Source organism: Oreochromis niloticus, linkage group LG6, assembly GCF_001858045.2.
Source record: "Oreochromis niloticus isolate F11D_XX linkage group LG6, O_niloticus_UMD_NMBU, whole genome shotgun sequence".
Classification (NCBI taxonomy): Eukaryota; Metazoa; Chordata; class Actinopteri; order Cichliformes; family Cichlidae; genus Oreochromis; species Oreochromis niloticus.
Window position 1 is genome coordinate 10,575,044 of NC_031971.2, and position 14,188 is coordinate 10,589,231.

The 14,188-nt window shown below is 42.1% G+C and overlaps 1 protein-coding gene across 3 annotated transcripts in view; it reads right to left on the minus strand.

The window, feature by feature from the left end:
• Positions 1-10,465: 10,465 nt before the first annotated feature.
• The window catches only part of LOC100692841 (zinc finger protein GLIS2), a 32,763-nt gene continuing 29,040 nt past the window's right edge, over positions 10,466-14,188 (minus strand). For all 3 annotated transcript variants that reach the window (XM_005461658.4, XM_013265195.3, XM_019360612.2), the window contains exon 7: positions 10,466-13,853. In XM_005461658.4, the coding sequence (XP_005461715.1) occupies positions 13,177-13,853 (677 nt within the window). In that variant the 3' untranslated portion in view covers positions 10,466-13,176. The remainder of the gene's footprint in view (positions 13,854-14,188) is intronic.

Consider the following 14,188-nt stretch of genomic DNA (forward strand, 5'->3'; position numbering starts at 1 on the left):
TTGGAGTTTGTTAGAGTGGAGACTCTAAACACTGAGTTTCCTGTTGTGATGTGTGAGTGAATCCTGCACCCAGATACACAACTCTGAATACATGAGAACAAACTTCTTTTGTGAAATGCATGACAACATGTCACATGTTTTATGATGATGGGGAAAGAGGAAAACTAAATAAAAATCTGTGGCCTAAATGAGTAAAAAGTACAGATGAAATTCGTAGCTAATAAGACATGAGGCTTATGTTGTGTGTTGTGCGGCTGATGGTTGGTTTAGAGTTTATCTAGCTGATGATTTTTCTTTTGTTACTAAGTTGAGCCTGCCAAATGGGTTGTTATGATTTATCCCCCTGGCATGAAGAACACGTGTCACAACTTAAACAAGGCCTTTCTTTCTTTTGCTTTCCTTTATTTTCTTTCATTTCTTTTTATTTTGTTACTCTCATGGTGCACTGAAGGTTTCCTTTGATGATCCCTGTTTGAGCAGATCTGCACGATTAGAACAGAAGCGCTATAAGACACGTCGTCGAGAAAATTGTTGCAAGTGAGTTTCTCCAAAAATTAAAATGGGCTCAGGAGAAAGTCACTTATCTGGGACAATTAGAAAATAGGTCCCTGTCAAAAAAAAAAGGATTCAGTGAGATAATCCGATCTAAAAATTCTTCTTTTTCTTTTTGAAATGACGTCATTTTGCTTAGAAGTGGAAACGAAATCCGATGACAGTTTCCACTGTCAGCAAAGAAAGAATGAATGAATGAATGCATGAATGAATGAGTGGAAGAGAAATAAAACTGACTGACTGACATCACTGTGCGAAGTTAACCCCCACCTGACAAAGGTGCAGATGAATCTATGTGTGTTTCTTTTTTTACAGGAGCAGAAAGATGACAGCAACATCGAGGTTGCGTGATGATTTAACTTTTAAATGTTACTTTCTGTGTCTGTGCATCTACCAGGGGTGTTATTCACTACCTTGTGTTGCTCACAGAGATAACTGTGACAAAGTGTGTACACCTGCGCAGCGCTAACATTTCTACAGCATTACAATTCTTCATGTGATCTATACCAGGACAGCTGGTTGATGTTTTTCTACTACAGGATTTCTGGGTTTATGTGTGAGGAAAACTGTGTTTACAGGTTATGAGTTGGTGATGCTGTTACACTGTGTTGTTGGGGAAATGTGAAGGTTACTTTGACGATGTGGATAACATGTGAATCATTCCCTGTGTTGAAACTTGTGTCACTTCTTTCCACAGATATGGATGGCTAACTTTATGGTCTTTTTATAGCACCTCTGGAACCTGTCAATTTGTGCCTGACCTCCAGGATTGTCATGTGTGTTGCAATGTTTATTTTTCTAAGAGTGCTCTATTACTCTTATGATACAATTGTTTATAAGTGTGAAGTTTGATTTTACTTCCAGATCTTGTTTTCCAGGCCATGATGGTGTGTATGCAGGCTCCTGGCGGAGCCGGGGTTTTAAGCAAACTTAATATGCAAAACACACTAACATCTTTTATTGCAGGGTTACGGAGCTACTCCAGAGGAGGTGAAGCCCTGAGGGTGCCTGGGACATGATCTAGCTAATCTTTTTCTTTCAGACAGGAATCTAGGTTGGATGAGTTGACTCATGGGAGTGTCCATGCGTCAAGAGGAGGGGTCCAGAGTTAAAGAGTTACATGAAACTATCTTTTCTATGTTTTCTAAACTATGTTTTTATGATTTTTGTGTGCTTAACAGTTCATCTACGGGTATTAAACCTATGTAAAGTGGGGCATCCATGTTCAGCTGAGGCTTTGATGGTCCATAAATGAAGCTCACTGAACTAAAGAATGTGGTTTGATGATGATTGACATGCTCCCCAAATAGAAGTTTTTCCTCCTAGCAAGGAAATACAGGTGCAGCAGTCAGAGTATTGCTGAAAGGAATCTCCTGAGAAATCTTCAGAGGCCCAGTGAGAAGCGAGAACCATTCCAAGCAGAGCTGACAGCCCAGGCAGTGGTTGAGGTCAAAGGTCGAGCTGTTTGGGGCCCATCATGAGATCAGATTCCACAGCCACAGCAAGGACCATGAAGCTGCGTTGGAATGAGAGCTGTGCCAAGGGGGCTTTCCAGAGGCCAACAGAGGAGATTGTAGACAACAGATGGGCACCTGAAGGATGAGGGGAGCGTGCCAAGCTCCAACGACAGCGCAGAGGGAGTCCAAGGATGACATCATGATTCTGTGAAAAGCACAAGAACCAGAAGCTATGGTGGTGATGACAGCAGTTTCCTATGAACATCACCTAATGCTGTGTCACTGTACTGTGCATACGATGGCACTCTGAAGACTGCTAGGATCATAACAGCAGTAAGATAACTGGATCCAGCATCCTTTCCATGGAGGGTTTTCCTGCAGAGGATGGACAATGGAGGAGTCATATGTATCCCCCACAGGACGGAGGCCTGAAGTGAGGTGATGGGGGTTGGCAGAGAGGCCATAAAACTAGAGTGCTGAAGAGGTCTGCAGCTTTCACGATAGCTGAGACCCATGTTGACAAACAACAAACTCAACTGGTATGTTTGAATGACTATTCTACATACATTTGGACTCTGGTCCTATGGACAGTGATGGAAACAACTGGAAGAGACATTTATGACACCCTGCAGAACTTAAACCACTCTGTAGAGAGACGTGTGATTTACATGTCTTGCAGAGGAGCACAACCAAGCTGGAGTGATCTTGAAAATGTTAATTTCTTTTTTGACCATTAACAATTCATTTGTTTGCTTGCAGGATGCAGTTTACCATTGAATGAGATCAATGAGAAATTGGGTAACTGCTAATACATTTGTGAAACTGTGTACGTTTACATATGCTGAGTATAAAAATGGTTGCATTAACACTACCAGACATGAGGTATTCATAACTAGGGACTTTTCGAGCATAACTGCCGAAGGGGAGTATGTTAGATTTGTATTGTTGATTGTCATTTATGTTTACAGATATCTACTTATATGCTTAGGGTTTTATAATTAGTTGCAGATAGATAGAAGTTTGATCCTTAGTAGTCTGTGGAGACTCTGGCATTCACACACATACTTACAGTCATCGAACATGACTGATGCTCTGAACACACTTAAACAACTCAGAGATGCACAACAACAAGACTATGTTACAAACACAGAAGACTGGCTCGCGTGGTTGTTAAGCGGCTCTTGGAAGTCCCTGCTGTTTAAAGGACTTGTTTTAGTTGGTGTTCTACTATTGTTATTGTGTCCTTTTACTTCATGCGTCATACCTTGTTTGAAGAACATGGTGTCAAAAATGGTAACTGCTTCAATTAATGCTTACATCACCCTACCACAGAATGAAGAAGATGATAATGAGATAGACATTTGGATATAACATATTCACAAAACCCACTAATTAATGATGTCCTGGCTAAAAATGTTTTACAAGTGGCCATAGACTGATACAGTGTTAGTGAGTTGCTATGTATATATATATAGGAGAAAAGATCAAACAACAGGAGGGAATGTTGAAAGATTTTATTATGTTTATGTTTAGAAGTACATTTTGTTTAAGGTTTTCTAGATGTGTTTGCTCTTTTTTACTAGAGAAGTTACGTTGTGCAAGCTTTGTGTGCATTCCAGAGCTCTCTGACTTTCACACACACATCCTGGGAGCATGAGAGAGGTTGTACCTTCTCTTACTGATTTATGGTATAGGAGGACACCTACTCTGTATCTGTTTTAGTCTAAGAGCCTTTTGTTTAGATGGACCGCTAGACTCCTGGCACCAGCTTTGGGGAGTCTTCATGGGGTCATATCTCGACCCCACACACACACACACACACACACACACGGTATACGTCATATGTTAATGAACCTATGCATATTCATGTAACCACAATAAAAGAGCAGTGTTACGGGAGAGCGGACGAGAGCAACTGGGGTCAAGCGAAGGAACGGCGCCTGTCCAGTTCTCTCCCGTGCACGTTAATTTGTAAAACCTGTCTGAGTGTCATTTATTCCAGTCTGAGTTGAATTACAGGAAAACTCCTAACAGTGTCTGTGTTAGTCGGGTTAATACATTTACTATCTCTGTGTGTCCTTTTATGTACCTTCCCCCTTTTTTCTGAAACAAAACTCCGTTCACTCCAAATTTTGTTTCAGAAACATCTAAATGAAAACCTCTGTCATAGTCAGGCACAGCTAAACCCCAAATGCTTGCAGGTTACCATCGGCAACCACGCTGTATGTTATTAACCCCTTCTACCAATACCCTCTTGTGATGTATGCCACTTTATGTATGATTTTGTATTCTCTGTAGTGCATATCATGTACATGTGTGGTGTTGTCTGTCCGTTTTCTCTAACAGTACTCTTGCATACCTCAGTGCTTGTCTTCCTCCCCCTTTTGTGGTGGTCTGGACACTTTGTCAATCCTCCACTTCAAGGCAGTCGTTTGTCTCCCCGGATTCCTTAACCCAATTTAATTCCCCACACTAAAACAGCATTCCTCTGTGTCCTCACCTGCTCCTTTCTCTCCATTCTCCTCTCCCACTTTGCAGTCCAATGGCAGTCAGTTCTCTTCAGCTTTGTCCCATGTATGCTCCCACTGTCTCTTTCATTGCCATCTTGCTCCAAACACGGCAAGTGTCAAACTCCAACAATCTCCTCAAAAGTCCTTCACACACAGTGAAGTTGCAGCTTGCTGGAAACGCATCTCCATTCATCCAATCAAGATGATGGATCTTCTCTTTCTGATGCCGTTTGCCCATAGTGCTGCTGGACCTCTCTGCTCAGGACTCTGGTATTGTCTCTTGGACTGCTGTCCACTGTTGATGTTCATGCTTGTGCTTCTGGTAGTGCACTCCGTATCTTCAGGAAGAGATTAGCTTCCTTGGAGCTTACTTTTTCAGGATGAGGACGGGAAGCTGCAAAACAATTCAGCCAAAAAAATTCTGGCTGGGTGTTTCTATTTTTGTTTCTTTTTTTTTCTAATGATCTTAACCTATAATTTTCTTCCGACTGCCGCCCGTGGAGAATTGATCCAGGTCCGTTCCCCACCTGTAATCGACAGACTGAGAGACTTTCATTATTCACTGTGACTGCAGATATTTTAATTACTCCTAAAGCAACACATCTCCGCTTATTTTGTTTTGAACTCTATTGACTTTAAACCCCGAAAATGAAATTTTATTTGTTCTTAACCGCAAACACAAAAATCTTCTTGATGTTGTTGTTAATTATTTTCACCCACAATACTCCAAATTATGTTTTCTTTTTGTGTCCAGCAGGGGAAGAAGATGACCTGTAGTGTCACTGCTTCCCCCAGTTGGAGACAATTTCCCACTCACACTTCCACACTTTTTATTTTCTGTGTTTTCATTATTTTCCCTTTTTTTTTTAACCCATTTTTTTTACACCCACACATTAACCTGTAATCTCACTCCTCCAAGCTCATTTTCCTTTCACCCCAACAGCTCTCATACAGTCAGCAATCAAATTCTCCATTCATCCTTGAGTACTTGGTCACCTTTAAATGTCACTGTTAATTTTATCAATTTATTTATCATTACTTTAACGCTAATCCACTGTTTAGTTTTTTTCTTTAATTATTTTAGTTCACTTTCTCCTATTTGATCACTTTGATTTCTTAACTATCATTATTTCACAGAAAATCAACAAATCTACTTTTTCTCCCTCTTTTGTCATCAAGGAATTCACACACACACACACAGGCTGGTCACTCGCCCCCACCTTTCTTTCTCTCTCACTCACACACACACACACATTTTACTCCTCCTTTGTTCCACCTGTGAACCCGCCCCTCGAGGCTGGCTCACACACACCTCATGCTTCTTGCAGTCCCATTCAAACTTTCTGCGAGACACCTTCTCTGCTGATACAGGACAACGCCCTGATCAGCACAAAGAGCGGGTGCCGTCCACTCTTGTACGCCTCAAGCTAACTAGGACAGTTAGGCTCATGATCTTCAGATCGTGCCACATTTGCCTCACGAATTATTCAAACTGCGCCACGGACTGGATACCGCAGTTTCTCTTCCCCATAAAAATTAAAACCAAATTAAACCCCCCAATTGACTTCACAGTTTGCAACAATTCGCGACACGGCCTCCTGCCGCGATTTCTACACACCACAAACACACACTTTTAGACCCAAATTCTTTTTGTTACTTTAATTGACACCCGTACTTCAGACGAGACACAGAACTGCGCTTTCAAACACACTACACAGCCCTCCTTCTGCATCAGGCACTGGTTCAACTCAGCTCGGAATCTAACCGGCGAAAGCAACCGATCCTGGTTTTATGCATACTTCAGACTGTGACAGGGACCTCTCCCCGACTTAGTTATTTGAGGAGTCACCAATCCCCAGGTCACCACCCTGGATCTCCTGCCCTCACAGGTCCTAGCCCCGCGTCCGAGACTAGGTGGGGTAACCAAACCCGTGACACACATGGCCCTCACCGGTGACGAGGCCTTTCAGCCCCGCTTTCTAACTAATAGTAACACACGTTTCCTGCTTTAACGCACGGAGGACGGATCACAACACCGCCACTTTGTTCCTAATAACTAAGACGGATCACACACCGTTTCTTTAACATACTGAGTGAAATTACACTGAGATACGCTCAACTTGGCGAACAGATAATTTAGACTTTATTCAATATGCACACTTCGAACATAAAGGTGGTGGTAAACAGGTGGTGCTTACCTTATAAATGATTGAGCCGGCTCTCTGTTCGCCTCGTTTTCACGATCTCAGCTCTGCCAATTCTTCCTCTCTGGGCCTCGAGCAAATCCCAGGGTTTCGGCACCAAAACTGTTACGAAATCAGTTTCGCCCCGGTTCTTTGATTCGTCGAGGGATCCAGAAAACGGCACCGGAACTCAGTAGTCATTTTTACAAAATCTTTATTCATCTTTATTCATCTTCATTTAAGCATGCACTTCTAGAAGGGAAGACGAGGCCGGTGTCCCTCTGAAACAATCTTCACCCCTTTGTTAGTTCCACCCAGCTTTATAGGAGCGACCCCATCATAAATCCCCCACAATGTGCTGCAAACTCTGTGTCTGTGTCTATGTACACGAGCACATGAGTGCCTGTGTGTGCGCGTACCCGCGTGTCTATGTGAGTGCTCGTGAGTGACTGTGTGTGCATACCTGGTATGTGCGTGCACGTGAGTGAGTGTGCATGTGGATGTGTGAGTGTATCAGTTAAAACACTGTGGGTATGTGTCTCTTCCTAGGGGCCATAAATACCATCTCCCCTCCAGACCACAGTTACCAAGTTAAATGTTGAGACCCCCACACAGGTATCTTCTGGGGAATTTCCACTCAGCATTAACTCCTCTTTGTCTTACTTTCACAGTTCAACTGGGGGTCTCCTAAGATCTACTCCTAAGTTCATGACACAGTCAGGCCTTTATTTATATCCAGGGCAGTGTCAGTGTCTCTACCATAATTCTACATTCTATCTTAACACATTTCTAAACTCTAAAACAAACTAAACATTCCTACATGTCTAAACTCTAAAATAAGCTAAACATTCCTACAGTGTCCTCTTTAACAACACATGACTGATGCTCTGAAAACACTCAGACAACTTCGGGATGCACAACAATGAGACTATGCCACAAACACAGAAGACTGGCTTACGTGGCTTTTAGGCGGCTCTTGGAAGTCCCTGCTGATTAAAGGACTTGTTTTTGTTGGTGTTATAATACTGTTATTGTGTCTTTTCACTTCATGTGTCATACCATGTTTGAAGAACATGGTATCAAAAATGGTAACTGCTTCAATTCATGCTTGCATCACCCTGTCACAGAATGAAGAAGGTGATAATGAGATAGACACTTGGATATAACATACTCACGAAACCCACTATTTTATGATGTCTTGGCTAATAATGTTTACAAGTGGCCGTAGGCTGATACACTGTTAGTGGTTGCTATGTACATATACATATGTACAACAGGAGGGAATGTTAAGAGATTTTTTAGGATTTTAGGATTTTTATTATGTTATGCTTAAAAGTACATTTCATTATCTAGATGTGTTTGCTCTTTCAGTGTTCAGCTTAAATAGAGAAGTTACGCTCTGTTCAACAGGAAGCCTGCATGCAGCACAGTTCTATTTTATCTCTTCCTGTACATGCTACACGAATATGCTTGGGGTATAAATAAAACCTGACAACTGTTCCAGGGCGCGAGTCTCCCTGAGTCTCACCCGTGTACACGTTAAACCTGTCTGAGCGTTTTTATTCTGACCTGAGTTGCAATACAGGAAATCTCCTGACAGTATTTTACCATGTATTTCTGAAGTGGGTTTTTTTTGTTTCTCCACTGTAGTGGTCTGAGCATTCCTCGCTGCACTGCACAGTATATACTACATTGTTAAGTTTGTATATGGGAGTATTGTCTTTGGGATAAACCAGCATTTGTCTAAGTGTATGGCAGGGGTGTCCAAACTCCGGCCCGCGGGCCGCAGTTGGCCCGTGGTCCATTTTTAATTGGCCCGCAAGTAATTTTATAAATAGACTAGAAAGCGAAAATTTCGGAAGAAATTTTAAGTGTGCCTATGCCGCTGCTAATCAGTGTAGTTTGCCATTCATACGGCTACAGAGAGCAAAACTCAGCAGAGCAGCCATTCTCCACCATGAACTATGGTAAAAACAAACACCACTCGCGCCTCACAGATGACAGCTTACAGTTTTGGGTAAAGATGAGGTGACTTCGTACAGCCCCGATTTGCAGACGCTATGCACACAGGTTCATGAGCAGAAGTCCCATTGTACCACGGCAGACCCGACAATGTTTGCATGAATACGCTTTGAAGCATTACGTTATGGACCACTTTTGACACATGGTTGGTGTACCCACACAGCCAGCTGTAGCTTTTCAACTCACAGCCCAACACACACCCAAAAAACAGCCGAGAGAGCACAGACTTTACACCCGTGGGTCCACCTCCCCTGCAGCGGCACTGCAGACCACGCCCCGCCACACACATCAAACACGTAAAATAAATATTTATGCACTTTTGCATTCACTTTTTGTTTTTTGTTATTTTTACACAGTGTTCTGAAAGATTAACAATGGTCTACAGCCGATCTTGTGTATTATTATACAAACTTTGGATGTAAGATTCAGATAACTATTTAATAAAAGCTAAATATTTTATATGAGAGTAAGAAAGAAAAGTATATCTTTGTGTCCCCCTTTCCCTGTTAATGCCCTACCTGGCCCCCTGGCAAAAGCTTTGCTAGATCCGCCCCTGCACAGTTACCAGCTGTCAGCTACACAAAAAAGGAGCTTGGTGTTTTTTTTGTCTCTCAGAAACAGTTCATAACTTCCCTTCAACTCATTCATGTCACCTAAAGGGTAAAGCTGTTTCTCCATCACCAGTTCAGCTCTGATGATTCAATAAGGACATCTCCTGGTTTGGACCAGCCCTTTTTTCAGCTGTGGCTCCAGCAAACATCAGCTGATACTAGAAATTAAAATCAAATGAATTCTAACAACAGCTGATCAAGCTTAAACGTGCTGCTGTTGTTTAGCGCGATAAACAAACAAGAGAGAAAAGCCGATCATTGATCAGTTTCATGATTGAAGTTTCAACAGGCGAGAGAATGACAGGGGAGGCTGTCATAAAGTCCAACATCAGTAACTTAGCGCACACCCAGCTGTATAGAAACTCCGTCGTGCTAGCTAGCACACAGTACGAGTTATTGTAACTGATTTTAAAAAGTCAGCACAACGAAAATAAACTACACCTAAACTCGGTTTATATCTGACCCAAATAGAGTGCAGTTCATAAGTTCTTACCTGACATTCAGTTAACCTGACGCTCCGACCGGCAATCGCTTCTACTCTGTTTGAGCTCCGCGTTAGCCACCACCGGTCGATCGGCTGCCGCCTCGCATGTCTCTTTCTCCGCATGTCCTTTCTGTCAAACACCGGTGGCTAGCTGCCCTTTGTTGGAGCTCCGCGTTAGCCACCACCAAACAACTCAGTTATTTTTCCCACATCGACCAGCATCTGGACAACCACCTTTCACTGTTTATACCGTTACTAAAATGAATAAATGAATCATCGGCCCATATAAACGAAAAATAAGTTCAGCTGAGACACAGACTCTTGGCGAGCGATCGGGTGGTGAAACGAGTGTCAGCCGCCTCACTGTAAGCCAAGCCCGGGTGCTTTCTAACGAAGAGCTGCTAGGCGCGCTAGCAGTGCGTCTGCAACTGGCCTTGTGCTGGCCTATGTGTGGGTCACCTCTGGCAAACCAGATCTGGGCCGCCAAAGGGTCGTCATTCTTTGCGGTATGTGGGCCATGTGTAAGCACATTGTGTGGGCCAGATCGGGGTCATAACAATTTTGCTATGTGGGCATGTGTTCTTCTATTCCAACTTCTAAAGTAACAAAACAAAAAACATCACAACACAAAAAATACACAATGGTGTCACACTCTCTCCTTTAATGCATTTATTGACACTGAGTCATTGCCATAGTCATAAACACTGTTGGAGTGTTTAAAAGGTGTTGCAGTCGCCCTGATGTACAAATCACATCTGTTGTCAAGCCTTTAAAAAGTTTAACGTTTCCTAAAATGTAATTTTTAAAAAAAAGCATATATATGCACTTTACATCTGAGTACATATGTTCCATATACTGAGTGATATATTTTAGCTGAAACACAAGGCACTTACTGGGGCACCTTTGAAATACTGATCAGGATGTGCAAACAGGAATACAAGATCAACACAGATACTGGCCATGTGTGGCCATCGTCAAACACTTCCCCTTGACTGCTGGACAGACTTCTTTAACTCATTTTTTTCCTGTTCCTTCTTAAGCCACGTCTCAATGTTTGTTCAAAGCAAATGTGTAGTCATTATTGCTGTATACACACCTTTGTCTACCCATAAGAAGGATTCCTTCAGGCAGGGCTGATCCTGTTTAGACCATTGTCTTGGAGCGATTAGTACAACAAACACTAAGCTAATATGATCTGCGAGTAAAGGATCTCTGACCTTCACTTGTGTCAATATGTTTGTTTTTTGTTTTTTTCTTTGTTCGTTCTTCTTGTGATTATAAAAAATCACATGGTCAACCATATAACTTTGTGTTGAATAAATTCTGTCACACATCATTGTGTTCTAAGTCTGAGTCAAGGTTTTACTGTTAGCTAAAATAAACAGCAGTGGAGATGAGAGCAACACTGAGCACTTATGTGCAAATTAGTGAGATAATTGTTGACATTGTCCTGTGTAGCGTGAGACCTCTTGTGATTTTGCATTTTTAAATCAATATTTTGGGGGGTTGGAGGCAAGACAATTATTCTGTTTGCTTTTGGCTTGGAAATTAAGCAGGTGAGGGGATATACCAGGAGGACATATTGCACATAGCAACTGGTGTACCAAACTGAAACCATAGAAACCTTTACATGATCAGACTGAGTTAAAGCTTTAGATTTCAAACTGACTTAAGTACAATCTATAAGGAAACTGCTGTGCAAAATCTTTTCCAAAAACATATAATTACCTTTTCATATGCATAAATATTGTGTAAACAGCTTTGCTCAAATAAAATCACATGTAACAAGGTAGTTCTACATTGTCTGTTTAAATATTACACAATTGTGTCTGTTTGTGTGTGGACTGTACTTCCTATTGCTCCCCACATCCTTGTTTCCTCACAGCTTTATTGTTGAGGAAACAATATGAGTCAGTGGAAGTTCTCTGTGGGGGTTGTCGAGCTTAAAAACTACACAATGTCAAGGTGCCAGCTGTTTTTCCTTAGCAGGTTTGGTAAATTTAATCCATGATTTTGCCTGCTGAAAAATACTTCTGTAAATCAAGATGTAGATGAAAATAAAAAGATGGGTTTATGAAGGCTCAGTTCACCCAGATTACATATATTCCCTTATTTACCAGCGATGTGGTTTTGTTTCTCTTTGGAGTAAACATTTCCTAGTGGGTTTATGATCTCAGGCCTCAGTTTCAAGTCTCACCATGATATTAACTTGGTAAACTGCAGTTTGATTTAGAGTAAAACAGACTATGAAGGTGGGTATACTTGATGGCCGGGCAACCACAATGTTTCCCTTGTCATTACCGTATGACTCACTACTATATGGACGTACTTTTTGACCTTTGCTTCTCTTACTCATCATCTGGGTTTTTAAAACCAGAGACCAGTTAAAGCAAACAAACTCAAAATGCCTTGGACTTTTTATCAAGCCAGCTGTAGTAGTTGAGGAAATTATCCAAACAACATTGCTATCCTTAGGAGTCTAATGACAAAGTATTTCAACAGGAGAAACTTTTTACAGTGATTATTTAACATTACCCAGATAACAACTAGAGCTGTAGAGATAGTAGGTATCTCAGGTCAATGTCAGAAAATACAAAGTGGATCTGCATGCTACGATTAAGGATCTGACCTTTTTTTCTTTTCTTTGCAATATCGGTGAACTGACCTTTTCAAAGTTAAGACAGCTAAACCATGTATGCTGTAAAAACTAACTGTAATACAGTACAAAAAGGCCCTGCTGGAGTTTTGCTCATTACAAGACCCCTGTACTCAAGTCTGTCTTTAGTTATTATTGGTTGGAATGGCTGAACTTTTGCATGGCTCTGAATGTGGAAGTGATTTTTATAACCTTATACACCCCCAAAAGCTTTCCACAGTCATATGCACTGCATTATGTTAGTAAAACCAATACGTTTTCATCCCAGGGCATTAAATACTAGTGTTTTGTCAGGAGCCACTGGCTTTACAGAGATCTAAACCTTTGGTTTAAACCCTTAATACAACACAAATGACGAAGTAAAGGTCCTGTTTTAAAGAGCAACAATATATATGAACAAAGGGAAGTGATGGAGGCATACACTGAAGGACTTTCCATGATTTTCAAACATAAAGACACTTCAGTGTATCTTAATGTGGCACCAAGGTATCCAGAGCAAGTCTCACATGTTATGTACCTTTTTAAAACTATTACACTACTACACTTTAGCGCCAATACCAAAGGACATCTTGCACGTATCCCTGTGAGATGCCAATGATTTCTGATAAAATGTTAGTATTAGACACGGTGATAATGATGATGGCAGGCTGGAAAAACACAAAGTCAAACTCTCTGGTTCTCTGAGTTGCTGACAGTTCATCTTAACTAACAACAGCTGGTTTGAGGAGTAGCGCCCTTGATGGAACCACCACCCAGGACAAAGTGTCACTTCGTCTCGCCCCAACCCCTGCAGAGAGGTTCAGCACTTCCCCGTCCTCTCCTTCCTCTGATTCCTCCCCGTCCTCTGGCTCCCTTCTTGCCACCTGCCCCAGACCTCCCAAAGCCCCCAACCCAAACATAGACGCAGCTGAAAGTCCAAAGCGCAACAGTGGGGAGTCTGAAAGGCTGAGCGATCCCATGCTTCCTCTTCCTCCACCCATGGAAAAGAGCGGTGCCCCGTGGTGGCCTAGAGCTCTGGCATGGCAAAAAGCAGAGAGTGGCAAGGAGGTCCCAAGGCCCCCAAGAAGGGCTGCAGCAGCCCCAGGGATGATGACAGGAGCCCCTCCTACAGAGGGCTGTTCAGTGGCACTCTGGTGGGTAGGAAGGCTCAGCCCTGTCCCTGATCTGCTTGAACTCCCAGGCTCCTGGGCAACAAAGTGCCCATGAGCCTTGATGTGCTTGCGTAGGGAGCTGGGGTCTGTGTAGCGCTTCAGGCAGCCTGCCATCTTGCAGTAGTAGGGCTTGTCCACATAGTGGGTGCGAGTGTGCTTGAAGCGGTCACTAGAGTTGGAGTAGCGCTTGCTGCAGCCTTCATAGGGGCAGATGTAGGGCTTTTCCCCTGGAAGAAAAGAGAAACAAATAAATATGAGTCCGAGACAGAAGGACAAAGGAAAGGAGAAATGGAGGGAACAGAAATGATTTGATTTGGAAACAATGCCAGAGAATGATGTTGTCAGTTTTGTTTCTCTTAAGAGTCATTGTGTGTCATTGTTTTACAGGGAAGGAACAAAGAAGAAAGTGTTATTCTGGTGTGACACTTTTGAAAAGAACAAAATAAAATACTGCTTAAGAACAAAAGATATAAAATACTTTATTTTTAATGGTCAAATCCCATGATGCCACCTTTTGTAAGAGCCTCACTGGGACTTTTTTCTTTTTCCTTTTTTTCTCAAA